Source organism: Elephantulus edwardii, unplaced genomic scaffold, assembly GCF_000299155.1.
Source record: "Elephantulus edwardii isolate Elephantulus edwardi_28Jun2011 unplaced genomic scaffold, EleEdw1.0 scaffold00011, whole genome shotgun sequence".
Lineage (NCBI taxonomy): Eukaryota > Metazoa > Chordata > Mammalia > Macroscelidea > Macroscelididae > Elephantulus > Elephantulus edwardii.
Genome location: NW_006399761.1, coordinates 480,770 through 505,185, shown reverse-complemented (window position 1 = coordinate 505,185; position 24,416 = coordinate 480,770). Strand labels below are relative to the sequence as shown.

The following is a 24,416-nucleotide window of genomic DNA, read 5'->3' as shown; positions in this document are numbered from 1 at the left end:
CTCTGCGAGTCGAAGAGCCGCTCGGGCCCCGGCGCCTGCGGAGACTCCATCGCGCCACCTCAGGGAAGCCGAGCCACCGCCGCCGCCATCTTCCCCGCCGCGGGGTCTGCCGGGAAGCCGACGTCGCCGTCCGGGGAGGCGGAAGGTCCCGCCCCGGCAGCGCCCCGGAAGGGCGAGCGGCCCCGGCATGCCTTGCGGCCGGCCCGCGGGGACTACAACTCCCGGCATGCAGCCCGGGTCCCGGCGTGCCCCGCCCGAGGACTTCAGGTCCCGGCGTGCCGCGCGCGCGGTCGTGCTCCGGCTGGGGCGCCGCCTGGGAGCTGGCGGGCGAGGGCGCAGCCCCGGCGGAGCTCATGGCTGCGTTGAGGGCGGGGCGGGCCGTGGGCTGGCGCCTCCGGGAGTGGCGGGCCGTGGGGAGCGTTCGCTCGGGGCAGGCGCCCCCGGTGACCCCTGACCTCCAGGCCTCGCTGACGTCAGGGTCTTCTGACCCTCGGTCCCGGCGGACGTATGGGACCCCCGGCGCTCCTGTCCACCACTTGCGCGCGGGGGTCCCGGAGCCCCGGTTCTGCGTGCTGCCGTCGGGGTCCCCGGATCCCCGGGTCCGCGTGCTGCCGTCGGGGTCCCCGGAGCCCCCCGGGGGCCGTGCGCGCGTGTGGCTGGCCGCTGCACTGGGTGCCGGGGGCGCTGCGCTCTGGCTGTGGGCCTGGGGTCGGGGCTGTCCGGCCGTCCACGCCGCCGTCTCCTCTCCGCCCGCCTCTCCGCGCAGCCAGTACAACTTCATCGCGGATGTGGTGGAGAAGACGGCACCTGCCGTGGTCTATATCGAGATCCTAGGCCGGTAACGGTGGGGTCTCCTGGGTGTCCCGGGGGCCGGAGGGTGGGCGCACCGGCGGGTCCTCTCGGCTGGGCTGTCCCGCCCCCCCCCCCCCCCAAGGCACCCTTTCTCCAGCCGCGAGGTCCCGATCTCTAATGGCTCCGGGTTCGTGGTGGCCTCCGATGGGCTAATCGTAACCAATGCGCACGTAGTGGCCGACCGGCGCCACGTCCGCGTGCGGCTACCCAGCGGCGACACATATGAGGCCATGGTGACCGCGGTGGACCCCGTGGCCGACATCGCCACCCTACGGATTCAGACCGAGGTGGTGCGCGGGTGGCGAGGGCGGGCGGAGCGGACCCCTGCGCGGAGCGCACCCCTGCGCGGGCCCCGCTGACTGGCTGTCGTGCCTCCGCTCAGGAGCCGCTGCCCACGCTGCCCCTGGGGCGCTCAGCCGATGTCCGCCAAGGGGAGTTCGTGGTCGCCATGGGAAGCCCTTTCGCGCTGCAGAACACCATCACGTCTGGCATCGTCAGCTCGGCGCAGCGGCCGGCTAGGGACCTGGGCTTGCCGCAGACCAACGTGGAGTACATCCAGACGGATGCGGCCATAGACGTGGGTACCGGGGCGCGCGGGGCGCGGGCCGCTGTGCACGCGGATGTGTGGAGACAGTGTCCTCTCCCTGTGCTTCTGGCCCCACAGTTCGGAAACTCAGGAGGCCCCCTGGTTAACTTGGTGAGTGGCGCGCCCTTCAAGGATCCCTGTGCCAGGTCAGCGTGGAAGGTCAGCAGCACCCATGTCTAGGGTGCGTGGGGTCCCTGAGCGTCTTGGTCTAGGCAGGTCTCCCTGAAGCGCCTTGGTGCCCTCCGCCCCCTACTCTGTTTGGGGTAGGGGACAGGAGCCTGTATCCCTGCAGGACGGGGAGGTGATCGGGGTGAACACCATGAAGGTCACGGCCGGGATCTCCTTCGCCATCCCTTCGGACCGACTGCGAGAGTTTCTGCATCGAGGCGAAAAGAAGAGTGAGCCCCACTTGAGCGGGGTGGGGGGTTCCCCAAGTAGAGTTGGGGCACAGACTGGCAGGTGCTAGGAGAGGGAGGTGGGTGTCCCCATGAGGCTCTCTCTGCTACCGTCTTTTCTCTACTGTAGGTTCTTGGTTTGGAGTTGGGGGGACCCAGCGCCGGTACATCGGGGTGATGATGCTGACGTTGACCCCCAGGTATGAGCAGCACAGTTGTGCTGTCATCCCGCCTCTAAGTTGACTGACCTCCGAGGCCACCAGGACAGCTGTGTCCCTTAATGTCTCCCACCTCACTTCCTGCTGTTCGCCTACAGTTAGATTGATCTGGTCTTGTTCCTGCCCTGAATTAAAGTCTTCAATGTCTGATCCCAAGTTCACAGATGAGTTTGCTCTTGGCCCTGCCAACGTTGCACCTGTCACTTCCTGCATGGTCTCTGTGCAGCCAGCTTGATTTCCTCTCGTTCTCATGCTCGTTTATGTCATGAGACACCCTAGTATCCCGACAGTCGGTCCTCCTGTCCCTGAGCTGCTCCTGGCACAGACACGTGCCATCTGTGCCGCTGACTTAACAGCAGGTGCTGTGCACGTGTCCCACTTCTACCTCCTAGAAGGCGCAGTCAGACAGTTGTGGGTGTCTGCTGTACCCGTGGACTTTTCAGGTGTAGGTGACTTAGGGTGGGCTTGGGATGGAAGAGTGTCTGGGCACAGTTAATGGTGCCTTTATCCTTCCAGCATCCTTGCTGAACTCCAGCTGCGAGAACCCAGCTTTCCAGACGTTCAGCACGGCGTGCTCATCCACAAAGTCATCCTGGGCTCCCCCGCCCATCGGTGAGGGCACATCATGTGGGGGACATGGTGGACAATGAGGTGTGCTCATCCACAAAGCTGGTCTGGGCTCCCCTGTGAGGACAGGTCACATGGGGGACATGGCAGAAGGACTTGGGGGGCATTGAGGTACCTGTGTAAGGTTATTGGAGGCCGCACCTCTCCCTTCTCTATTTCTTCTTCCTCCCAGGGCTGGCCTCTGGCCAGGTGAGGGGACAGTGCATGGGGGGATAGGAACAGTGAGGTGCCCTCTTCCTCCTTGCTCCCAGGGCCGGCCTCTGGCCTGGTGAGGGACAGTGCATGGGGGAATGGGGATAGTGAGGCAGTTGTGCAGGGTGACAGCAGGTGACACCCTCTCCCTCCTCTTCCTCCTTGCTCTCAGGGCTGGCCTCTGGCCTGGTGAGGGGACAGTGCAGTGAGGGACGGGGACAGTGAGGTGCCCTCTTCCTCCTTGCTCCCAGGGCTGGCCTCCGGCCTGGTGACGTGATCCTGGCCATCGGTGATCAGCTGGTCCAGAACGCTGAAGACGTGTACGAGGCAGTCCGCACCCAGACCCAGCTGGCGGTGCGGATCCGTCGGGGGCCAGAGACCCTGACCTTGTACGTGACCCCTGAAGTCACAGAGTGACCTCATCAGCAAGAGTGGACATTCCTGCTCTGACTTCCTCCCGCCTCCCGAGCCAGGGCACCCCAAATGCCCGACAGTGAGATGGACCAGGGGGGCGGGCCCCTCCAGCTGCCAGAACCAAGTCTCGGGTTCTGAAGACCCACAAAGCCACTTTTTATATAAAATAAAATTATATCGAGCAACATGTTATAGTCGACGTAAGGGAAGGTGCTGGAGGTAAGGCAGTGTCCCCGAGAACCGAGGGGGGATGCCGCGGCCGGCCTGACCGTTCACATCGCCGTTCACCGTGAGCAGCACTGCCGTCTGGCGTTCTGGGCAGCTAGTCCCCAGCTGGGCTCCGTGCGGGCCTGGGCCGCAGACCTCACCCCAGCCGGGAAGGAGGGCGGTGACCTGCCGGGGTGCAGTGGGCCCACAGCGGCAGCGGTCCTCTGTGAGCTCCTGAGCTGATGCAGCCTCGGACCGCCGTGAGGGGCTGTGGTGGCCGTCAGGGGAGGGTGCTGGTCCGTCAGATGACCTGGTTGTTGGTCTGACCAGGGTAGCGCTCAAATATCCTGTTTGCTTCTTCGCTGAAGGCGTCACCTGCAGAGTGAACAGATGTGGGAGGCACTGGGGCGGCGGCAGGGGGGCGCCGCTGTGGGAGGGGCCAGGCCACCCGCTGCCCCTCATACCGATGTGGCAGTTGTGCACCCAGATGCGGTGGCCATCGTATTTGCAGTTGCACTTCATGGCGTTATTGGTGAAGTCGCTCTCAGCCACTTCATAGTTGGGGTTGATAACCACCTGCGGTGGTGGAAGGCCATGTCCCCAGCTTCGGTCCTTGGGTCCTCGGTTGTGTTCCTCAGTGTCCCCCATGCCCCCCCAGGTTTCCCCTATGTCCCCCAACATCCCTCCCTGTATCCCCATTAACCCTCCCATGTCCGCTCATATCCCCTCATGTTCTCCTGTGTCCCTTCCCGTGTCCCCCCATGTTCTCTCCCATGTCCCCCCATATCTCCCCATGTGTCTAATCATGTCCCTCCCAGTGTCCCTCCCCATGTCCCCCACGTCCCTCCCCACGTCCCCCCAGTGCCGCACCTGCAGGATGTAGTTCCCAGGCTTTACGTCTGTGATGTCGATCCACTGGCAGTCAATGTCGTGCCGATAGAGGTCCCAGCAGCCCACGGTGATGCCCTGCTCCCCAAAATTAGCACACTCGTACCTCTTGGACACATCTGGAGGGGATGCTGTGCATCAGAGGAGGGGGAGGCCGAGGGGAGGAAACACTTGTCTAGGCACTGAGACTGTAGGGTGGATATGCTGGCCTCTCCGGGCACTGAGACCATGAGGTGGACATGTCACCCTCTATGGACACCAGGACCATAGGGTGGACATGCCACCCTCTATGGGCACCAAGACCATGAGGTGGCCACGCCACCCTTTCTGGGCACTGGGACTGCGGGGTGGACACACTGCTGTCTCCAAACACCAGGACTATGTGGTGGACACACCGGCCTCTCCAGGCCCCACTCACCCTCCTGACATTCTGTGTCCTCAAGACAGAAACTGGCTTTGTGGCCTTCGGCCACCTTGGTGCCATTGGGGGTCAGGATATCATAGTGCGTGAAGATGTCCATGCTGTGGTAATGCCTGTGGGGACACAGGGTGCAAACATGTCCCTCCCCGCCCGCAGCAGGCCCCCCCGCCCCGCCAGGCCCCCCCGCCCCGCCCCGGCTGCCCACGTGACCTCTGCCCTCTCACCCATGGCACTCGTGCCACACCCAGGAGTGGCGGCCGGCCTTGGGCCTGAAGTCGGCCCGGCCCAGGTTGTGGATCTGTGAGGAGAAGCGCAGCAGGCGCCGGTGGCCGTAGGGCCAGTTGGCGGCCCGGGCGGAGCTGGCCAGGCAGTTCTCCTCGGCTGCGCAGTAGAGCATGTGGAGCGGCCGGTCCTCGATGTAGGCCGTCTCCTGCACCAGGGCCGAGTGCAGCAGCAGGTCAGAGGCCGCTGCCCCGGGAGCAAGGTGTTAGCTGGGCTCCTGGCGGGGCTGCCCGCGGGGGAGGTCGGCCACTGCCCACAGGGGAAGGTCAGCCACCGCCTGCCCCAGGGGAAGGTCAGTCACTGCCCATGGGGAAGGTCGGCCATGCCCGCCCCCTGGGGAAGGTTGGCCACCACCCACCCCACAGGTAAGGTGAGCCACCACCTGCCCCACAGGGAAGCTTGGCCACTGCCTGTCCCATGAGGAAGGTCAGCCACCACCCACAGGGGAGCCGACCACCCGGCCCACACTCACTCTCAGAGCAGATGACCCCAGCTGTGAAGCGGGGCTCGGGCCTCTTGCAGGTCACGTGGGTGCCGTGGTGGACACACTGGTCCAGGGACAGCTCTGTCCCTGTGCAGCGCACACCACTCATCACCACCTCGGTCACATTCCCTGAGTCCCAGTACCAGGTCTCCTGAGGACAGGCAGGTGTTCCACTTGAGGGGCCTGGAAGCCCCCTAGGCTTCCCTCTTGCCTCTCAGGGTATTTCTCCCTGACCTGCCCTGGGGTCACCCCTGTACCCATCCGCCCCGCCCACCAGGGGTTCCCACTCAGGCATCATCCCCACACCTACCCACCCCACACAGGCCCCCCTTGGTATTTCCTGGCTCCTCACCTGTAGACCGTGGTTGGCATAGCCCAGGCCCAGCTGTCTGCAGGCTACCATGGCTTCCAGTGTCCCCCAGTCGTCCCCGCAGATGAGCCCCCATCGAGGGGACCCAGGTCCTCCGGTTTGCACTTCCAATCGCCCCTCGTACCGGCTGCGGCCCCCACTGAGCCGGATCTGTGGTGACATGAGGCACTGGGGAGCTTTTGGGGCAGACTGGGGTCTACAGGGATTCAGAGGCTCGGACAGGCCCGGAGGGGGCTCAGGGGAGCTGCGTGCTGGTGCGGGTAAATGGCCAGACCCGACCCCAGGGCACTGGGCTGACCTTGGCCTCCACACCTGTGGAGGGCAGATTGCAGCGGACAGCGGCATCCTGGCTGTGGGAACAGTCCTCGGCCGTGATGTTCTTGTAGGAGCACTTCCAGAGGGAGGGCTCCTGCCCCGAGCACCGCACCTCGCTCAGGTGGATGGCCCCCATGCCTGGGGGGTCAGCGACCAGGGAGCGGTCACCCATCACGGAGGGGAACCTCAGCACCATCACAGGGGGGGGGGCCCCAAAGGTGTTTGAACCTCCCTCCCCAGAACACGCCTCCGGCCGACTCTGCCGCCCCCACCCCTTGGCCCCGGCCCCCTGTGGACTCCACTCAGAGATCAGGGAGCAGTAACTGCACCCTAGGAACACACACTTCCTCCCTGCTCACCCCTCACCCTGCCTCATGGATCAGGGAGGTGTAACTGCACCCCAGGAATGCACACCTCCCCTGCCCCCTCAGGCCCTCACCCTGCCCCATCCGGGCTCCACTCAGTGCCTCCCGGGCGCTCCCGAAGCCCAGCTCCCGACACACCACGCTGGCCGCCTGCACGTCCCACTTGCGGTCACACACGGTGCCCCAGGTGCCCGCCTTCAGGACTTCCACTCGGCCCTCCCCAGGGTGGGCCCCGCCTTTGAGCCGCACACGGGCCTGCAGGGGGAAAGGAGACTGAAGGGTGCCCAGGAGGGCACGTGGGCACTGAAGGGACTTGGTGGGGGTGAGAGCGAGGCCTGAGTCTTCAGCCAACCTGGGAAGGCTCCCTATGAATTCTGACAGGGCTGTGCTGGGTGGTCCCCACTCAAGAGATCTGGGGTCTGCAGCCCACCCAGGAAGTCTCCCCTGTGCTGGAGGTCCCCACCCAGAGGTCTGGGGTCTGTGTGCACCCCCAGGAAGGGCCCTCCCTGCCGTCAGAGTCAGGCTGTGCTGGATGCCCACCCATGTGGGCAGGTCACCTCACCTCCCCAGAAGGCTTCAGCTGTTGGTGTTTCTTGTGGCCACTGGGCACAGCATACAGGGGACCTGGCACACAGCTCACCACGACGGGGGCACCTGCAGGGCACCTGATGGTGTCGTTGGCATGATAGAACTCCAGGGAGCATAGGGAGAGGTGGGCCTCTGTGCCCACGCAGGTCACCCCATGCAAGCCGAAAGCATGCTGCTGCCTCTGGGCCAGCAACCTGGGGGACAAGAGGGGACATCAGGGTGAGATGATGCTCCAGCTTCTCCATCCCCAACCCCCCACCCGCTGTGCCTCCCCCAACCTCTCAGGACCGTGTGTCCTCCCCTCTTTTCTGAGTTTGCCTCCAGAGAGACAAAGGAGATGGCCAAGTTCTGTGCTCAAAGAGCCGACGGGCCGGCAGGAGGATGCTGGGACGCTGGGCAGCCGAACTAACTGGACGTGAAGGGCGGCTGGTCTTGGTTCCCTGACAAAACCTCCTCCCAAATGGTTTCCAGCTGTTTGTCCTGACAGGGTTGAGGCTAAGGCAGGATGAGGTGGCCAGAAGGGAGGGGCTCCCAGACAGGAACCCAGCAGCCAGTGACCCCTCAGTTACGGTGAGACAGACACAGTGGGGTGAGTCAGGACCAAGGAGAGAGCAGGTCCAGCACAGAAACGATCTCTCTGAGCTCAGAGGATCCTCCAGGTCAGGGACCAGCCCAGAGTGGACACAGGCCTGGATGGGCAGTGGTGGGGGACCAGCCCAGAGTGGACACAGCAAGATCTGGATGAGCAGTGATGGGGACCTTCCCAGAGAGTGGACACAGTGAGGCTGAATGGGCAGTGATGGGAAATCAGCCCAGAAAATGGACAGAAGGCCTGGATGGGCAGTGATGGGGGACCAGCCCAAGTAGACACAGAAAGGCCTGGAGTTTCAGGAATGAAGAGGCACAAAGGTATCTGAGAGCTGGACGAAGCACATGGCCAGAGCAGGAGGGCAGACACGGCAGCCGGGTGGTGAAGCTGCAGGCCCCGAGCTGTGGGGCCTGAGCTGAGGTCTCTTACTAAGGGTGTCTGTGCTTCTGCCCTTGACACGTACTGAGGCCGTGTTCCCTAAGCCACATTATGGTGGAGAAGCTGAAGCCTGGGAACCGCAGAGAACTGATTGTGGGAATGAGGCTCCTTCCTTCCTGTTGCTGGAGGAGTGAAGGACGTACTGATGTGTGGGCATGGGAGGACTCCTCTACCTAGAGTGCTGGACGAGAGAACCAGTCCTCCCAGGAGGCTGGCTGGTTCCACCCAGACGGGCAGGCAGGAGGCCTGGTGTTGGCGTGGGGGCCTCTGAGGCAGACATGGTGGGAGAACCACTGCACTGTGGTGCCCTCACTTGGTGCTGGAGGAAGGAAGGACTATGAGGGAGTGAAGCCACTGGCCGGGAAGACATAGCGAGAAGGAGAAAGAAGTTCAGAAACAGAACAGACAAGGGAAGCCTGGAGCTTGTTCAGAACGCCTCTGGAGATGCTCAGAAGAAATGGGTTCTGAAGATAAAGATCAAGAACTCTCACCAAGTCTTGTTGGATGAAAGCCCAAGAAACCATCAAAGGAAAAAGCTGTGTATCTTCTAAAATCTGCCCTTCTCTTCCCCAACAACTAGCAAAGTAAAAATCACAGCATAGAATGTGGGATGGGGAAGGCCAGGGTAAGACCATGCTGGGCAAAGATAACTGTAAGCTCAAAGTTTGCTAAAAGAACAATCTCAAACAGTACCCTCCTCTGACATCACCAGAGAGGACTATGGAATGCTGGACACAGGGACCCCTAGGTGGCCCTGGAATTTGCTCAGGAGAGGTGGGACAACAGAACAGAACAGAACACGTCACTCACAAAGATGTGATCAGGGAAACTCTGTCCTCTGAAGCTATGCTAGATGCAACCACTGGGGTTGGAAGGTGTGTCCATGTCAGTTCTGAAGTTTTGTTTCTTCAGTTTTGTAGGAACCCGGGGGACAGTTACAGAATATTGAGAGTAACTCTAAATGGAGGCAGGGACGCAGGATTCTGCCGCTGGCCGCGAGGTTCCCAAAAGCACTCTTGAAGGTCCGTCTCAGGCAAACGCATGCTGTTGGTGAGAGCTCCACCGAGGGTGACGCATGACCCTATGGACAACGGGGCTAATGCCCTGTCCGATCCTGTGCCGTCCGCATCGTCTTGGACACACTTGAGCCCACGGCTGCAGTTACTTGTGTCAACCCACCTTGTTGAGGCTCTTCCTTCTCTTTCACGGACCCTTCCCTTTTCCCAGCATGAAGTTCCTCTCCAAGGAGTAGCGGCACCTAACAACATGTCCAAACTACACAAGGCCACACTGTGCCGCCCTCAGATCTGAGGAGCACTCTGGCTGCACTTTGTCCGTGTGTTCTTTCCTCCATGGGCTAGCCAGCGCTCTTCTCCAGCACCGCAGCTCACAGGCATCACGGCTCTGTGGCCTTAGGCACTGGATGCACTGGATGCTGCCGGGTGCCATCAAGTTGTCTGTAACTCCTAGAGACCCTGGGAACGGCACACCTGAAGGCCGGCCCATCCTCCGCCTCCTCACCATCTCTGCAGGACAGGAATGACCCGAGGCAACTGAAGCTCCTGGGGGCAGGCAGAGTGCCCCTAGGATTCACTCAGGAGTGACAGGGAAGACCCAGGACCACTGAGGGGTCAACGGATGGACGCCATTGAGATGTTAAAACCTCAGGCAACTGCATAGCTCTCCAGAAACCAACAGCAAGGTCAACTGACTTCTTTTTTGATAGGTCATTTACTGCTTGATTAACTCTTTTGACAAACAGTTTTCTCTTGGTCCCCTCTCTGAGTGCACCCCAATTTCCCAACTGCACTCCTTGGCTGATCCATCCTCTCTCCACCCCCCTTGAACTCAGTTTACCTCTTCCTCGGCACCCTGCCTGCTCGGGGTTTGGCTTTGACCTTAAACTTGGTGGCTGGTCTGAAAAAAGCAGAAAGAGGTTGGTGGAGGTCGTGTCAAGGCAGGTGGCCCAGGAAGGGTGGAGGTTCTGCGCCTTGGGGAGCCCTTCATGCGCCGGGTGGGACGGGACAAAGCCGAGGACAACACCACCACCCTGCTCTCCGGATTTGATGCCGGAGACCAGAAACCCAGTTAGGTCCATTCAGGTGGACGGAGGGTGAGGAGCGGGCAGGGAGAGGGCAAAGGGGGACTAGGAGGAGGGGAGAAGCTGGGGAGGGAGGGAGAATGCAGGTGCTGAGGTGAGATCGGAGCTATGTGTGCAAATGGAAAGGTTAGGCCCTCCTCCGCCATTCCCACATGCTTTCCTCTTTGAGCTTCCCCAGACCAAAGCTGAGGGGACGTCTCCAGTCCCAGCCCCCCTCCCCTTCACCCCTCTAGTCCATCAGGCTGGGGTCTGGGATGGACGTGGATTTGCTGCCATCCATCCATCCACCTCCTGGCCCACAGGGGTGGGCAGGAGGCCCCGGGGCTTCGGCCCCATTACCTTCCAAGGGGCTTAGGGCGTCGGACCAAGGCCTGGGCGGCTCGTCTCCTCAACTTTCTGTGAGGGCGAGACAACAGCAATCAGGATCAGCCTGCACCATGTGGGAAGGGCTGGGACGAGGGCTAAGATGCCTTCACAGCATCCTTCACAGAGGGCAGAGCTCAGGCTCTCCAAGTCCCCTGCCTTCAGGGTCCCTGTGCCAGGACTGTCTAAGAGCCGGCTAAGGAGGGATACGGATCACGGCCGCGCCAAAGAACTGTTGTCGTTAGGTGCTGCGTCGCTGCGATCCCACAGACAACAGATGTGAACCCTGTCCCCTCCGGTGCCACCTTACTGTCTCCGACACACTCGATCCCACTGCTGCCCTCTGTCAGTCCACTTGGCTGACGGTTGTCTTCTTGCCTGCCTTCCCTCCCCGTTTCCAAGCATGATGTCCCTTTCCAAGGAATAGATGTCCCTCTCCAGGGAATAGCCCCTCCTAGCAACGTGCCTGAAGTGTTAGACGCACCTTTGCCATCCTTGCCTGCAAGGAGCACTGTGGCCGCACCCTCCCCAAGACATAGCTATTCGTTTTCCTGGCCGTCCATGGGATGCTCAGTGCTCTTCTCCAGTGCCACAGCTCAAAGGCACCAATTCTTCTGCTGTCATTGGTATTAACTGTCCAGCTCTCAGCTGCATTAGCAAGTAAGTGACAAGAGTGTGGCCTGAAACAGGTGCACCTAACTTCTCAAACTGGGCCCAGGAATGAGGCGGGGACTCAAACTTCAGGAAGTACTGGGAGCCTAGTGGAAAGGAGCTGTGCTATCAACAGAAGGCAACTTGAACTGTGCTTCAAGTCCACCAGGTGTTCTGTGGGAGAAAGCTAGACAGTCTCATCCTGTGTGACTGACTGCCTCTAAAATCCTGTGGGAGGGACAGCTATGAGTTGGTTCCAAGTAGGGCACATACCACCACCAATAAACTGTGGGAGGGCAGGTGAAGGGAAGGGCAGGGGCAGGGCTAGGCTGACAGACCTGGACAGAGCGAGCCTTAGGATGACCAGAGAAGCGGAGAGGATCTCTTGAATGCACTCTGGTTTCCGGCCTTTTCCAGGTCTGAGGCCAGCAGTCCCAGGCTGGGGACAGAGGCTGGCTACTGGAGAAAGTGTCCTTGGTTTGAGGAGGGAGCACGAGGTCAGTCTGCTTGACAGGACAGCGCTCATCTCGTCCAGCCCCAATTCCAGCCCCACACGCTTCGGTGCTTCACAGGCTCAGCTCAGCTCCCAGAATTACTTCCAGGCACAGAAATTCTAAAGCCTCCTTTTTAATTGGCCTAAATAATTGACCTATTTGAAGAGGGTGCCTAAAGGCGGTTCTCGGGGCCGCAGGTGCCTCTCCTCTCAGTCTCCCGTGATCCTGAAGACTTTAATTACAGCCCCTCTTTGTCTTGGTCAACTTTTTATGGAGGAGAGACGTCTCATCTCTGTGTCATCTTAGACATTTATGGGATCTCCTGTAATCATCTTAATCGTTCTTGACTAGCACATGTTCTTGCTCTGCTGTTTCCTCTTATGGCATAAGATCTGGAGATAGTATATACTGTGTGTAGATAGACTAGAATGAACAACAACAAGAAACCCTATCTTTTTATCTCCTTTTAAAACACTGGTTGAAGCTCTCTGGTATTTCCTGCCCTAGCTGCTTCCAAAATAAGTATTTAGTTGGCTTTTTTTGCCAAAACATCCACTATGACCCTCATTTCTATTGTCTGTAGTAAGTCTGGGACCCTTTCCTCAGACAGGACTGAGTCTGGGGTCTTCCATCTTACAAGACAGGGGGGAAGTTTTCCCCACACTCCTCTTACACAATCACAGCCAAACACCTGGCATTTTCCTTCAGCGGTGGGGCCTGGGGACCGTGTGGATCTCCAGGGAGCAGCCCAGAAGAAGGCAGAGTTACCGTCAAGTTAGAAGCATGTCTTCTCCGAGCATTGAGATAGTTTCATTTCAAGCCTGAGGGGCTCTTTGTTTCTTCATCCACAGAAGTGCTCACCTAGCTGCCGCTCCTTGGGAGAAAGGTGGGCCGTCTCCTCCTGTGTGATTCACTGTCTCTGAAAACCTGCTGGCAGGTCGGCGCCAAGTCCTCTCCGACTCCACGGTAGTGAGTTAAGCTGTCAAGTTTCTTCTCTTCAATCGCCTCCCGGCCGTTCATTCCTCTCCTGGGCAGCCCATTGCTGCTCCTCTCTTTACCAGCTTCGTTTTTAGAACAAACTTCAAACTAAACACAGATCTGGATTCCACATTGCCTAACCAACACTATCAGGTGAACTTCTGAAACTCTGCATCATTTAATCCCTTTTCCACATATATATGTGCCTGAATTTGACTCTCTATAAGACAAAGGCCAAATATGGCGTGGAAAGTGCTCCCCCACTGGCCTTATTTATCCATTCCAGTTTTTCTTGCACATCTCAGTGGAAAGCAGATTCTTGTCCTCCTGCTAGATCTTGCTCTGATCATCTCCGCAGGCGTCCGCAATGACGTCTGTGTTGCTAAGCCCGCCCATCACCGACTGTTGATGTTGTTGTGTACTGATGAGTCAGAACTGACGCTTAGCTGATCCTCCAGCAGGTTTTCAGAAGCAGTAAATCACATAGGAGGAGACTGGCCATCTTTCTCCTAATGGAGCAGCTGGTGGATTCGAACCACACACCTTCAGACTGGCAGTGCGGCTCCTGCCCACTAGCCAGCTCTGTTCACTGTCCATCCCGTAGCACTTCCTCGGCTCCTGGGCTCTCCTGGCTTCCTCCCTGGCTATTCCCGTGCCCCCTTCCCTGTTATGATTCCATGTTATTCCTTCATTGGCTCCGACCCACAGTGGCCCAAGTACAGCTTCATGGCACACTGGCTCGACATGCCATCTTTACCATCTCTGCTTAGACTCGCTGCTCCAGCCACTAGGTCAACCCGCTGGGCTGTGAGTCTCAAGGAGAGGTGCCTTGAATGTGTATAGATAAAATTCACTCGTTGCCACGGAGCTGGAACTGACTCATGGCTGATCCTCCACTGGGTTTCTGAGGCTGTAGACCACCCTTCTTTCTCCTCTGGAGCTGCTGCTGGATTTGACCAACCAGAGGGTCATCCCAGAGCTTCCAGAGCTCGCAGGCATAGAAGTCATGCGCCAGACAGTCTACAGTGGAGCTCTGAGGCCATCTGAAAGGACTGCTGTGAGTCTGGAGTCCATGCTGGGTTTGTAAAAGCTACCTGCCATGTCATTCCTTTCAACCTGATGGCCCACGAGCCGTGACCCCAGGGAGGAGAAGCCGCTCACAGGGTCTTGATATGTGGCTTAAAAAAGGTAAGACAGAGTGTTCTCTAACTCTAGCAAATACGTATGTCTGAGGAAGAGCTCACTGCTGTCTAGTCACTTCTGACTCGGGGTGACCCTCTGCGGGCTTGGCCTGTCCTGTCCTTCATTCCATGAGTGGGTTTGAACTGCTGACCTTCTGTTAACAGTGTGGCGTGAAATTTACGACTCCATCACTAGAATAACTGTTCTTCCTGTTGTCTTAGGACCTTGGGATAAACTCAATCACGTACTCCCATTTATGTGATAGCTCCTGTCGCGGCTGGATGCATATGTCCAGATAACCCGCCTTTCTTCCCTCTCACGGTCTTCTGGCCAGTTACAAGTTTTGCAACCTGCTCGCACGATGTAACCACCTTTCTGGAGTTCTTGGGGAGAGGGCCGTCGTCATCCTGTGAATCTGGAGGGATCTCCGATTCAGATCGTCTTTGGATTTTCAATGGATCTCATTTGACTTTTGCAGAGTGCGGGTTTTCACTCCAGGACAAAGCTTTCCTCTTTGTCGCTGACCCCTCGACGTCACCACCAGTCCTTGAAAAGGGGCTCCTGCTTGGAAAGGTGGAGGGTCAGAGAAAGAGGGGAGACCATCAGTCAGGTAGAATGGCGCAGCAGCTGAGGCAGTGGGCTTGGGGTATCAGATGGTGGCACAGGACAGGGCAAGATCAATCAGTTCGTTCATGGGTCGCTGTGACTCACAGCGACAACCACCAAGACCACCCAGAAGTAGGTCTTTCCCCAGTGACTGGGCCCCCAGCAACATGCCCAAATCACAGGAGACGAAGTCTCAGCATGCTTACTGCTACGGAGACTTCCGTGCTGCTTCTAAGATGCATCTGTTTGTTCTTTTGGCAATCCCTGGTATCTTCAATATTCTCTGCCAGCACCCCACTCTAAAGGCACCTGTCCAACTTCCCAAGTCGATGAAGCTACCGAGAAGACCAGGAGCTCTGTCCTCAAAGCCCGTTTGGCTTCGCAGCACTTTAAAGAGGCTCCTTGAGGCAAATCTGCTCACAGCGAGGCATCATTTGATCACTTCATTGTTGATTCCAAGAGCTCTGATTGTGGATCCAGGGAAAAGGAAGTCCTCCACAACGGTAATCTTTGCTTTGTTCATCCTGATGCTGGGTGTTGGTTCACTCGGGAAGATTTTTAACCCTTCTCTTCCCTACAAGGGGGCACCTGCTGAATCCACTATTTGCCTCAATAGAGTAAATCTCCTCCTGTAACTCACAGTCTCAGGGTCGGCTCTGAGTCTGTTCTGACTTGATGGCAATGAGTTCAAGAGCGAGCGTCTTTCTCGTATTCTCTGAATTAGCTAAGTTCTCCAAGCTTCATTCCATTCACCTCTTTTCTATAGGTTTGTCTGGTTTGTTTACATTTTCCTGTGGTGATGTTGTCCAGATTCATGACTTGGAACGCTATGTAACTGAACCCTAGCGTCTCAGCTCCAATCACCATGTCATCTCAGTGCCTTAAACAAGACACATCCAAACCTGGGCTCCCCTCTACTCCTCCCCACTCGTCCACACACACGAGCTGCTGTTGGCCGCCTCCCTCTTACCGCATGGGGCCAACTCAAGGGCTGACTTAGGCCAAGAAGCTCTCCTTCTCGGGCCTGACAGCGAGTCCATGAGCAGACTGACTTGGCTCTGCCTCAGTTTATGTACAGAAGGTGAACACCTCTGGTTCCCTCCCTGTGTGATTAACTGCCTCTGAAAATCCACTGGAGAGTCAGCTATGGGTCGGGTCCGACTCGAGAGTACACAACAGCAAAGACTTAATAGAGAAATACAGCCCCACCGCAAATGACAGTAAAGACCCACACAACTGCCAAGCCAGCCTGTGTCTCTCAGGCAACAAAGTATCTTCCTTTCAGGCTGAAAGAACTTTCAGATGCATCTTGGGGTCAAGGCACAGAAATATGGGCAAGTGTAGCCAAGACTGGAGGGTTGGAATGGTTTCCCCAAACAAGGATTCCTCAGCCTGGAACAAGTAACTAAATAGAAATCTTGTGGGATGTGGAAGAAATTATGACCTTAGAGATGGAAAGGGTTTCAATAAAATAAGCTCAAACTGCCTTGAGTTTTGACAGAATTATTAATACGAAGGTTGGAGAATGGCTGTGAATAAAGTAATAATACCTACTTTGAGTTACAATTGGGCCACTTGGCAAAGAGAAAAGGGGCAATGATGGCAGTGCTAGAGCCAGAAGTGCCGTCCTGGGCCGTGGTCTCCAGCAGGCGCCAGGTCCAGACTTCTGGAGAACTCTGGGGAGGAGAGGGGCAGTGCCGACTGGCCCCTGAGGAGAGCCGTCCACTCTTGGAGAGTGCTGTCAGGTCGCTGGGGAGAGCAGCCTGATGTGTATGAGGAATTTTATCTCAGCCACTTTCCTCCATCTCCCTCTCCAGTGCACCTGTAATAACACCTCCTAAGCCCTTCTCTTTGTTACTCACAAGTTTGTTCTCTCTAGGTTTGCGCCCTTTGCTATAGGTAACCTGAACACTGAGTCCTGTTCCAGAACCTGAACCCTGAGCCTGGTTCCAGAGACAAAAGGGAAATATAACTGCCAGCTAAGAAAGTGAGGGTAGACGGAGCCTCAAAGTTCAGCCAGCCACCCACTCCCAGTGGATTTACCCAGGCAAACACCTTGCAGTCCAGACAGCAGAAAACATCATGAAAATATCTTCTAACTGAACAAGAAGGCATGCAGCTTCAAGTCAAGACCACCAGTAAAGTGTTAAAGTGGGCTCCCCCTCCCCTTCATCTCAATGCCCCTGTTCAGCATGAAGCCGCCAGAGAGTCTGTGCCCCTATTCCCAAGTGGGAAACCCACAAATGAAAAAAAAAAAACAATTTCTTTGTAAAAAAAAATTAATCACCATTAGACTATGTCTACTATTACCCTGTCTTTTCTGGTTCCCACTGGATCTTTCTCATTTCCTTCACCCACTCCCTTCACCCACCAAATCGTACAACCCTATGATTTCATCCCTGCCCATCCTCACCCTTCTGCTCCCACCCGTTACCCCCCTTGGATCCTCATTCATGTTTTTTACAATTAAAAAAAAGAAAAATATATATATTATTTCCAATACCTATGGGAGCTGCCCCTGATTAAAACAAGCTTGGAAGCAGGAGTGGCATCTACTTCCGTAGTAGCTTGCCTCTGGAAACCCTATGAACCTGAAGAGAGGATGAAAGACACCCAGGCGTTGAGGACTCTCCTTTGCTATGAGTCGCCTGCGACTCGACGGCACTTAACACCACCACCACCACCACCACCATGGAAGCTGCACTAAAAAATGAAATCAAATGAAGTATTGCACTGGGTAAATCTGTTGTTAAAGTGCTAAAGAGCAAACTGTCAGTTCAAAGACTCAGGTGCACCTGCCCCATGCCCTAGGGTTTTCAACTGTTTTCTGCACGTGAAAGCTAGACGATGAATAAAGAGGACTGAAGAACTGATGCCTTTGAGCCAAAGAATACCGAACATGGATGGCCAACAGAACAAACAGTCCCTGGAAAAGGACTTACTCATCAGGCTTGAAAGAAGGAGCGGGCGACTCACATTTCCTGACACACAAGAGCCCATTGCAGAAGTCAACATGTCATTCTACCTGGTTGAGGGCCTTCCTCTCCTCCGCCGACCCTCCACCCTTCCCAGCATCATGTCCCTCAAGGAATAGCCCCTCCTAGCAATATGCCCAAAGTATGTGAGGCGAAGTCTCATCATTCCTGCCTCCAGCGAGCACTCAGGCTGCACCCTCTCCAAGACATGTCTGTTCATTCTCTTGGCCGTCCATGGGATGTTCAGTGCTCTGCTCCCAACACCACAGCTCCAAGGCATCAATTCTTTTTCTGTCATCCTTATTCATTGTCCAGCTCTTAGATGCATAGCAAGTGAACATATTTATGCTCAAAAAGGAGATTACCAAGAAGGTAATACAAACTCAACATATTTAAGTTCAACAAAGCAAGTATCAGGAAGAAGATAGGACTTCAGCTGGTTGTCGGAGGTCAGAGACTTGAGAGGAGCTGGTTTGTGCCTTCTCAACAGAAGGGTGATGCAGAAGCCATCAAAGCAGAACATCTGCTGTGGAGACCACGAGGGGCAGAGTGTGCCCAGCAGACCTCACTGAGATGCCAAGGGCCTTTCTCTGCCACACAAGCCTAGCCAGGAAAGAGTTGAGGAAAGGAAGCATTTTTAGCCAGAAAACAGGATGATGGGTAAGATTTTCAAGTAGGTGTGTGTCCTTAGGCTCTCTGTGGCTCAAGATGACCAGGTTAGATGCAGCAGGGAAGCAGGACGCCACAGCATAGAACCACTCACCCAGAATTCCTTATCTGCAAAATGGGGTGTGTTCCAGAGACCCGTGCAGGGGTTGAGGGGCGGGTGCCTCGGTCATTCCAGGATAATCTCCCAGGGAGAGTGGACAGCTCAGTCCTGGAGGGTGGCCTGGACTGAGGGTGTGGCAGGCTCTTACTCCCTCTGACCACAGGGAGTGGCCCAAGGCAGGGTCTAGCCTGACAGCACCCCGCAGTTCCTGGGCTCCCTGCCAGGTGCTGGCCACATCCAGGCGCCACCATGGAAGAGCCCAGGGGGGACTTCTGTGGAGCGGGCGTGGTTCTGAGGAATCAGCCTGCTTGCTCACTGAGGAAGTCACGGTCACGGCTACTTGCCCTGAGGTGACCGTTCATTCACAAAGAAACCTTAAGGATCCTGTTTCCGATCCCCGGTGGGAGTTCCACGAGACCACCAGGCATGGCCCCAGAGGCCCCTATACACCGGCTCTCTCTCGTGGTCCCTTTGCCTTGCTCCTCAGCAGGCACCCTGAGTCCCCATCCGCCTGCCCGCTGCCCCTCACCTGTAGAAGGCTGTGTTGACCCTCTTCTCACCGGGGAAGCCCAGCATCCCGCAGACCACACGGCTGTTGTGGACGCTCCAGCCTCTGTCGCACACTTGTGACCAGCCCTCGGGAAGGCGGACCTCCACCAGCCCCTCCATCACGGGCAGGGGTCTTCTGCCCCTTCCCACCGCGGGTCGAAGTCGCACCTCCTCCACCTGCAGCTGCTGCTCCACCTGGAGGGGACACAGCCAGGGCCTTGGGTTCACCCCCATTTCCTGCACTCTGGCCATCCTGGGAGGGGACCCAGCTGCTTCAGCTGGGGGAAGGAGGAGAGGGCGAGCAGCGCCTGCTCCCGGGGAACCCACCCTCGGAGCCTGGAGAGCACAGAAGCCCTGAGAGGGGAGGCCATGCCCAGCTGAGGGAGCTCGGCAGGCTGGGAAACTCCCGGCCCGGCCAGGTCTCCCCCACTGCAGGAGCACAGTGGGGGCACCTCGTAGAGGAAGTGGCCTTTATGGTAGGAGAAGAGAAACCAGTGAGGTGTCCAGGCCAGCGGAGGGGACAGGGTGTCCAGGGGCCGGGACAAGGGTGGAGAGGCACTGGCCGAGCTGAACTTGGAAGTTCATGCTGAACTCGGACCTCACTGTACTTGCGTCAGCTGACCCTCTCTGCCCTTCAAGCCTCCTGCCAGCCTGCATTGTTCCTCTGGGCACGTGGGGCTGGTGCGGGAGCATGCACGCGTGCGTGTGCGCCCATGCATGGCTGTGCACACAGACCTCAATGACGTTGGAGTCTGAGAAGCCAGGCAGGCGCTGGTCCTTGCAGATGACCCCCGCGTCCTCGTCGTGGGTACAGTCGCTGTTCCCCCAGCCCCGGGAGGTGCACTCAGTCACACTCTGCTCTGTCCCACGGCAGCTCAGGTTGTCCAGCCAGATGCGACCTGGGGTGGGGGGCACAAGGACAGAGGGCTGGAGACAGGATGGGGAGCGGTGGGACTGGCGGGAGGGCTGAGCACTGCGGCTTCACGTGCGGGGAGCTCATTTTCTGGATGATGACGGTGGGGAGGGACAGGTCTCCAGGAGGGAGACAGGAGAAAGGGCGTAGGATCGGTGGTGGGAGCCCGAGGAGTTGGTCCGGGGTGTTAATGAAAGCAGGACGCAACTCTGCCATTTTGACCGGTTCCTTAGCTTCAATTTAACTCAACTCCTCTGACAGCCCCAGTGTCCGGCTCCCTGTGGGCCTCTGCCGTAAATGAGGAGAGGCCGCTGGGGGGCTCGAACAGCCACAGAGGGGTGGCTAGGAGTGGAACTCCCTATTGACAAGGGCCCCAGAGCTTCTGGTCAGTGCACATCCCTTCAGCAGTGGTCATAATGAACCCTGTGTGTGCAGCGGACACTTTACCAGGCTTTGTACTTATATGATCATCTCGAGACAGTGCTGCTGAGAAAACATTATCACTGTTTTTAAAATTGGTTTGCATTACAGACACATGAGGAAATGCTCAACATCACTGGCAAGAAGAGCGATGCAAATCAAAACCACGATCAGATGCCATCTCACCCAGAGGCAGTGGCACAGTTTTACAGAACAGCAAGTAATAAATGTTGGTGAGGATGTGGAGAGACAGGAACTCTCATACACTGTTGGGAGGACTGTAAAATGGTGCAACCACTTGGGAAGGCAGTTTGGTGTGTCCTCAAAAAGCTGAACAGAGAAATTCCATATGACCCAGCTATTCCACTGCTTGGAATCTACCCTCAGAAAATGAGAAATGAGACACAAACGGAGATTTGCACCAATGTTAATAGCAGCATCATTCACCATCACAAGAACGTGGAAAGAGCCCAAATGACCAAACACAATCAAATGGAGTGAGAAATTATGATACATCCACATGATGGAATACTATGTACAGTGTAGAAACAATGATTAAAAAATTACTACAAACTTGGGAGGGACTGGAGAGCATTATGCTAACTGAGCTAACTCAGTAGCATAAAAACAAATACTGGGGGAGCTCTGGTGGCCTAGTGGCAAGAAGCTGCACTGCAATCCCAGAGGCGCATGGTTCGAATCTACCAGATGCTCTGCCGGGAAAGGAGGGACAATCTCCTCCTGTACCAGTCAGATCTGATTTGACGGTACACAGACACACAAAATAATAATAAAATTAAAAAAAGACAAATACTGTATAAGACCATTATTGTTGAAATACAAAGATAGTAAAACAGGTATGCGGATCCAATGGGGGGAGGGTAGAAACAGAGGGGTGAGGCGAGCTTGGGATAATCACAGGGTCGCACAATTTGATGGTTAGAGTGAGAGGTGGGTAAAGGAAATGGGAAAGGTCCAGTGTGAAAAACAATGTATACGAAGTTTGTAAGCAAACCAGCATAAAATGGTTGTTTTGTACCATCGAGTTGTTTGTGACTCATAGTGACCCTGAAACTTGCTCTACCCTAAGCCAACCTTATTGTCTCTGAAACAGCTACCCCCATTACCCCACTGACTGAATCAATCCATCTCATTGAGGGTCTTCCTCTCCTGCACTGTCCCTCCACCCTCCCAAGCATGACGTCCCTCTCCAAAGACTGGTCCCTCCTAGCAACATGTCCAATGTCTGTCAGACGAAGCTTCAGAATCCTTGCCTCCAAGGAGCAGCCTGGTTTCGCCCTCTCTAGGTCGAACCTGTTTGTCCTCCTAGCAGTCCATGGTATATTCAATCAAAGGCATCAATTTTCCTTCTATCCTTCCTAGTCACTGTCCAGCTTTCTGATGTAAGAAATTGCAAAGACCTGGATCATGCTGTCCTGCTCTCTCAGCCTGAACCCCACTGAGTACCACCAACGTCTTGGCAGAGTTGAGTACCACCTCAAGGCCTTCTGTCCTGGCCAATGTTCAGGGATCGCTCAGGCATTCCATGACACTCACTCTGTGTGCAGCTTAAAGCTGCCTCTCCCAGACCCTCACACTCATCAAACATCCCTGTCTGCTTCTTCCCCATCAAGTCTGATTCATCCCTCAGGCATTTCATGGTTCTTACTCCCTGGGTCTCCTTAAACCTGCCTCTCCCAGACCCTTATAACCACCAAACATCCTTGTCTGCCTCTTCCCATTGGGTCTGATTCAGTCCTTTGATGCCGTCTAGAAAAATTCCTCAGTCACATGGCTGTCTTTACTATATTTAAAGACAACTGTAATGTAATTTCTAAGGCTTTTTCTTTGCAGAGCAAACATATCCAGTTTCTCTAGCTATTCCTCCTTAAAATTTGGCATCTGAATATTTGACATCTGGTTAGCTTTTCTCTGAAAGCATTTCCATTTTTCTAGAGGCTTTGGAGAAGAGCACTCAACAGCCACCAGGGTGAACAAGTCTGTCCGGGAGGGTGGGCAGTCAGAGTGCCCCTCAGAGACAAGGATGGGGCTGTCAGGAGGGGTCAGTCCTCGGAAATAGACACTGCACCGGGAAAGGTGGGGAGTCAGAGAGAGAGGAAGACCCTCACAGAGACGGCCTGGCACAGCGACTGTTACAGCGCGCTCAACGGTGAGGATGGCGTGGGGTAGGACAGGGTCCAGACATGCTGTTCATAGGATCACTGTGAGTCATGGGTGACTTGATGGCACTTGACAACAGCAACAACACGACGACAGTGAACCTTAAAAATATGTTATGTATATATAAAAAATGTTACGTATAACTCGGCATTTGTTCCCCAAGTAACACAGACAACGAGAAGTGACAGACAAACTATAGGTGGTACCAACTTCTCTCCATCAATCCTACTGTGTCCCCATACAGTTCAGTCACTCTCGGGCCTGTTGGAATTGCTCTTGAACCCCTCTCCCCCCATGTGCAGGTTTGTTTTAGGTATTACACTCTGTTTTATTCAGTTCTGATATGTGCTCTCTGTCCCTTGGAAAAGGACATCATGCTGGAAAAGGAAGAGGAAGCCCTTACGAGGCGGACGGACACGGGGACTGTAACAGTGGGTTCAAGTACTTAGAGACAGGGGAGAGACAGGGTGGGCAATGCTCAGATCTGTGGTTCTAGGGTCACTGTGAGTAGGAGCTGACTCCACCGCACCCAATCACCACCACCACCACCACCACCGCCACCACCACACATCTGTCTCAGCTCTGACCTGGAACTCGTTTACTGCTGGCTGCAGTATCTGTGATCCCTCTGGCTTAGCGACACTCAGGCACCATCTATGAGTTCTTGAAGGCCTCCTCCTCCTCCTAGAAGGGAGCTCAGGTGGCCTAGTGATGGGAGTTGCACTGCCAACCCGAAGGCCCAAGCTTCAAACCCACCAGTCCCACTGCTAGAGAAAGATGGGAATCTCCCGTGCAATTACAGCCTCTGGAAACCCACTGGAGGGTCAGCTGTGAGTGCTCCCACTGGGTGGCACTCGACAGCAGCCTCCTGTAGACCAGGCTGGACTCGAGTCGTAACCATTTCTGTCCTTGGGTCACCTGAGACTCAGAATATAACAACAGATTAGACTAAAGTCACACAGTTCAGGGGAGTGACCTGGCTGCGGGGATCACCACGAGTGGACACTGGCTATGCTGTAGCCCTGTAGCTGAGACATTCCTGCTGTGCTGTCACCTGAACTTAGGTGATCAGACTACCTAGGTTGGCTCACCTGTCCCAGCGCCGTACTTGGCGCTGTGGGTCCAGCCTGTGGCCTCGGTGAAGCCCAGTTCCCGGCACAGGATGTGGGCTGCCTGGAGCGTGAAGTCGTCGTCGCAGATGGTGCCCCACTCGCCGGCTCGCTGGATCTCCACGCGGCCCTCATAGTGCTTCCTGGGAAAGCCAGCCAACCGGAACCGCAGGCCCTGGCTCCCGTCCTTCTTCTCAGGGCTCGGGGGTGGGGACGGAGACCCCAGGCACAAGCTCCACAGCAGGCCCAGCAGTAAGCCCCCGGGGCTGCGTCCCCAGACACCGACAGGCTGCATGGCAGGGAAGGCCTGATGCCCGGGCCAGAGGGCATGTGAAAGAGATTGAGAGCGAGTGAGGCCCAGGGAGTGAGTGGCGTCAACAGAGAACCATCAGGGAGAAAGGGAGCATCAGAGGAGAGTGAAGACACAAGTCAAAGAGGCAAACTCCCACATAAGAAAAGAGAGGAGGGGCGGCAGCCGAGGACTGCTCCTTCATTCTACAGACAGCAAAAGCCTGGCAATCAGCTGTTGTCCCTGTCACATCCAATACCCCACGCTCCAGTCTGACAGATACAGATGTCCATACACAGTGATTAGACCCTGAGATGCAGAGTCCTGACAGCAGAGAGATGAAGGGCCCCGCAGACCCAGCAAGAGGCAGCCAGAGAGGGAGACTTGGCCAGACAGGCTGTCAGAACAAGGCCAGGTGTGGGAGCGAGGGGAGACTCAGAGACCACAGAGGGGAGAGGCCAGTGAGCATGGCAGGAGGTGACAGGAGAGGGCCAGACACAGAGGACCAGGGGGTGGGTGGGAGCGAAAGGCTGCAGGTGAGGGGGGCAGGTCTAGTGGAGGCTGGAGCAGGATGGGGGGTCCTAATGGCCCCAGGCTGCCATGGG

At 56.6% G+C, this 24,416-nt stretch overlaps 3 protein-coding genes across 5 annotated transcripts in view; 1 reads left to right on the top strand and 2 right to left on the bottom strand.

Moving 5' to 3' along the window:
• AUP1 (ancient ubiquitous protein 1) overlaps window positions 1-355 on the bottom strand; it is a 3,551-nt gene extending 3,196 nt beyond the window's left edge. Inside the window, exon 1 of the mRNA XM_006880988.1 lies at window positions 36-355. Within this exon, the coding sequence (XP_006881050.1) occupies window positions 36-355 (320 nt within the window). The remainder of the gene's footprint in view (window positions 1-35) is intronic.
• Window positions 354-3,287, top strand: HTRA2 (HtrA serine peptidase 2). 2 transcript variants are annotated; one of them, XM_006880828.1, is made up of 8 exons: window positions 354-838; window positions 935-1,139; window positions 1,235-1,429; window positions 1,517-1,549; window positions 1,731-1,836; window positions 1,964-2,033; window positions 2,568-2,663; window positions 3,122-3,287. In XM_006880828.1, exons 1-8 carry the CDS (start codon window positions 354-356, stop codon window positions 3,285-3,287), a joined length of 1,356 nt encoding a protein of 451 aa, XP_006880890.1. The 2 variants fall into 2 exon arrangements, with proteins under 2 accessions (XP_006880890.1, XP_006880891.1); XM_006880829.1 differs by lacking the exons at window positions 1,235-1,429; window positions 2,568-2,663.
• Window positions 3,288-3,792: 505 nt separating this feature from the next.
• Window positions 3,793-23,823, bottom strand: LOXL3 (lysyl oxidase-like 3). 2 transcript variants are annotated; one of them, XM_006880826.1, is made up of 13 exons: window positions 23,505-23,823; window positions 19,635-19,798; window positions 18,880-19,094; window positions 7,179-7,398; window positions 6,691-6,871; window positions 6,235-6,389; window positions 5,919-6,086; window positions 5,555-5,717; window positions 5,025-5,268; window positions 4,798-4,913; window positions 4,362-4,498; window positions 3,956-4,067; window positions 3,793-3,866 (listed from the first exon to the last, which is right to left on the bottom strand). In XM_006880826.1, the coding sequence occupies exons 1-13, from the start codon at window positions 23,815-23,817 to the stop codon at window positions 3,793-3,795; spliced, it is 2,262 nt and encodes a 753-aa protein (XP_006880888.1). In that variant the 5' UTR covers window positions 23,818-23,823. The 2 variants fall into 2 exon arrangements, with proteins under 2 accessions (XP_006880888.1, XP_006880889.1); XM_006880827.1 differs by lacking the exons at window positions 7,179-7,398; window positions 18,880-19,094.
• Window positions 23,824-24,416: the final 593 nt, after the last annotated feature.

Bases quoted from the DNA above. Each gene is read 5' to 3' on its own strand.
- HTRA2 (XM_006880828.1), top strand. From the start codon at position 354: ATGGCTGCGTTGAGGGCGGGGCGGGCCGTGGGCTGGCGCCTCCGGGAG. The intron at 1,140-1,234 runs GTGGTGCGCGGG...GCCTCCGCTCAG, and splicing joins CCCTACGGATTCAGACCGAG to GAGCCGCTGCCCACGCTGCC. The intron at 2,034-2,567 runs GTATGAGCAGCA...TTATCCTTCCAG, and splicing joins ATGCTGACGTTGACCCCCAG to CATCCTTGCTGAACTCCAGC.
- LOXL3 (XM_006880826.1), bottom strand. From the start codon at position 23,817: ATGCAGCCTGTCGGTGTCTGGGGACGCAGCCCCGGGGGCTTACTGCTG. The intron at 7,399-18,879 runs GTGAGGGGCAGC...CTTGTCCCCCAG, and splicing joins GTCAACACAGCCTTCTACAG to GTTGCTGGCCCAGAGGCAGC. The intron at 4,914-5,024 runs GTGAGAGGGCAG...GTGTCCCCACAG, and splicing joins GTGTGGCACGAGTGCCATGG to GCATTACCACAGCATGGACA.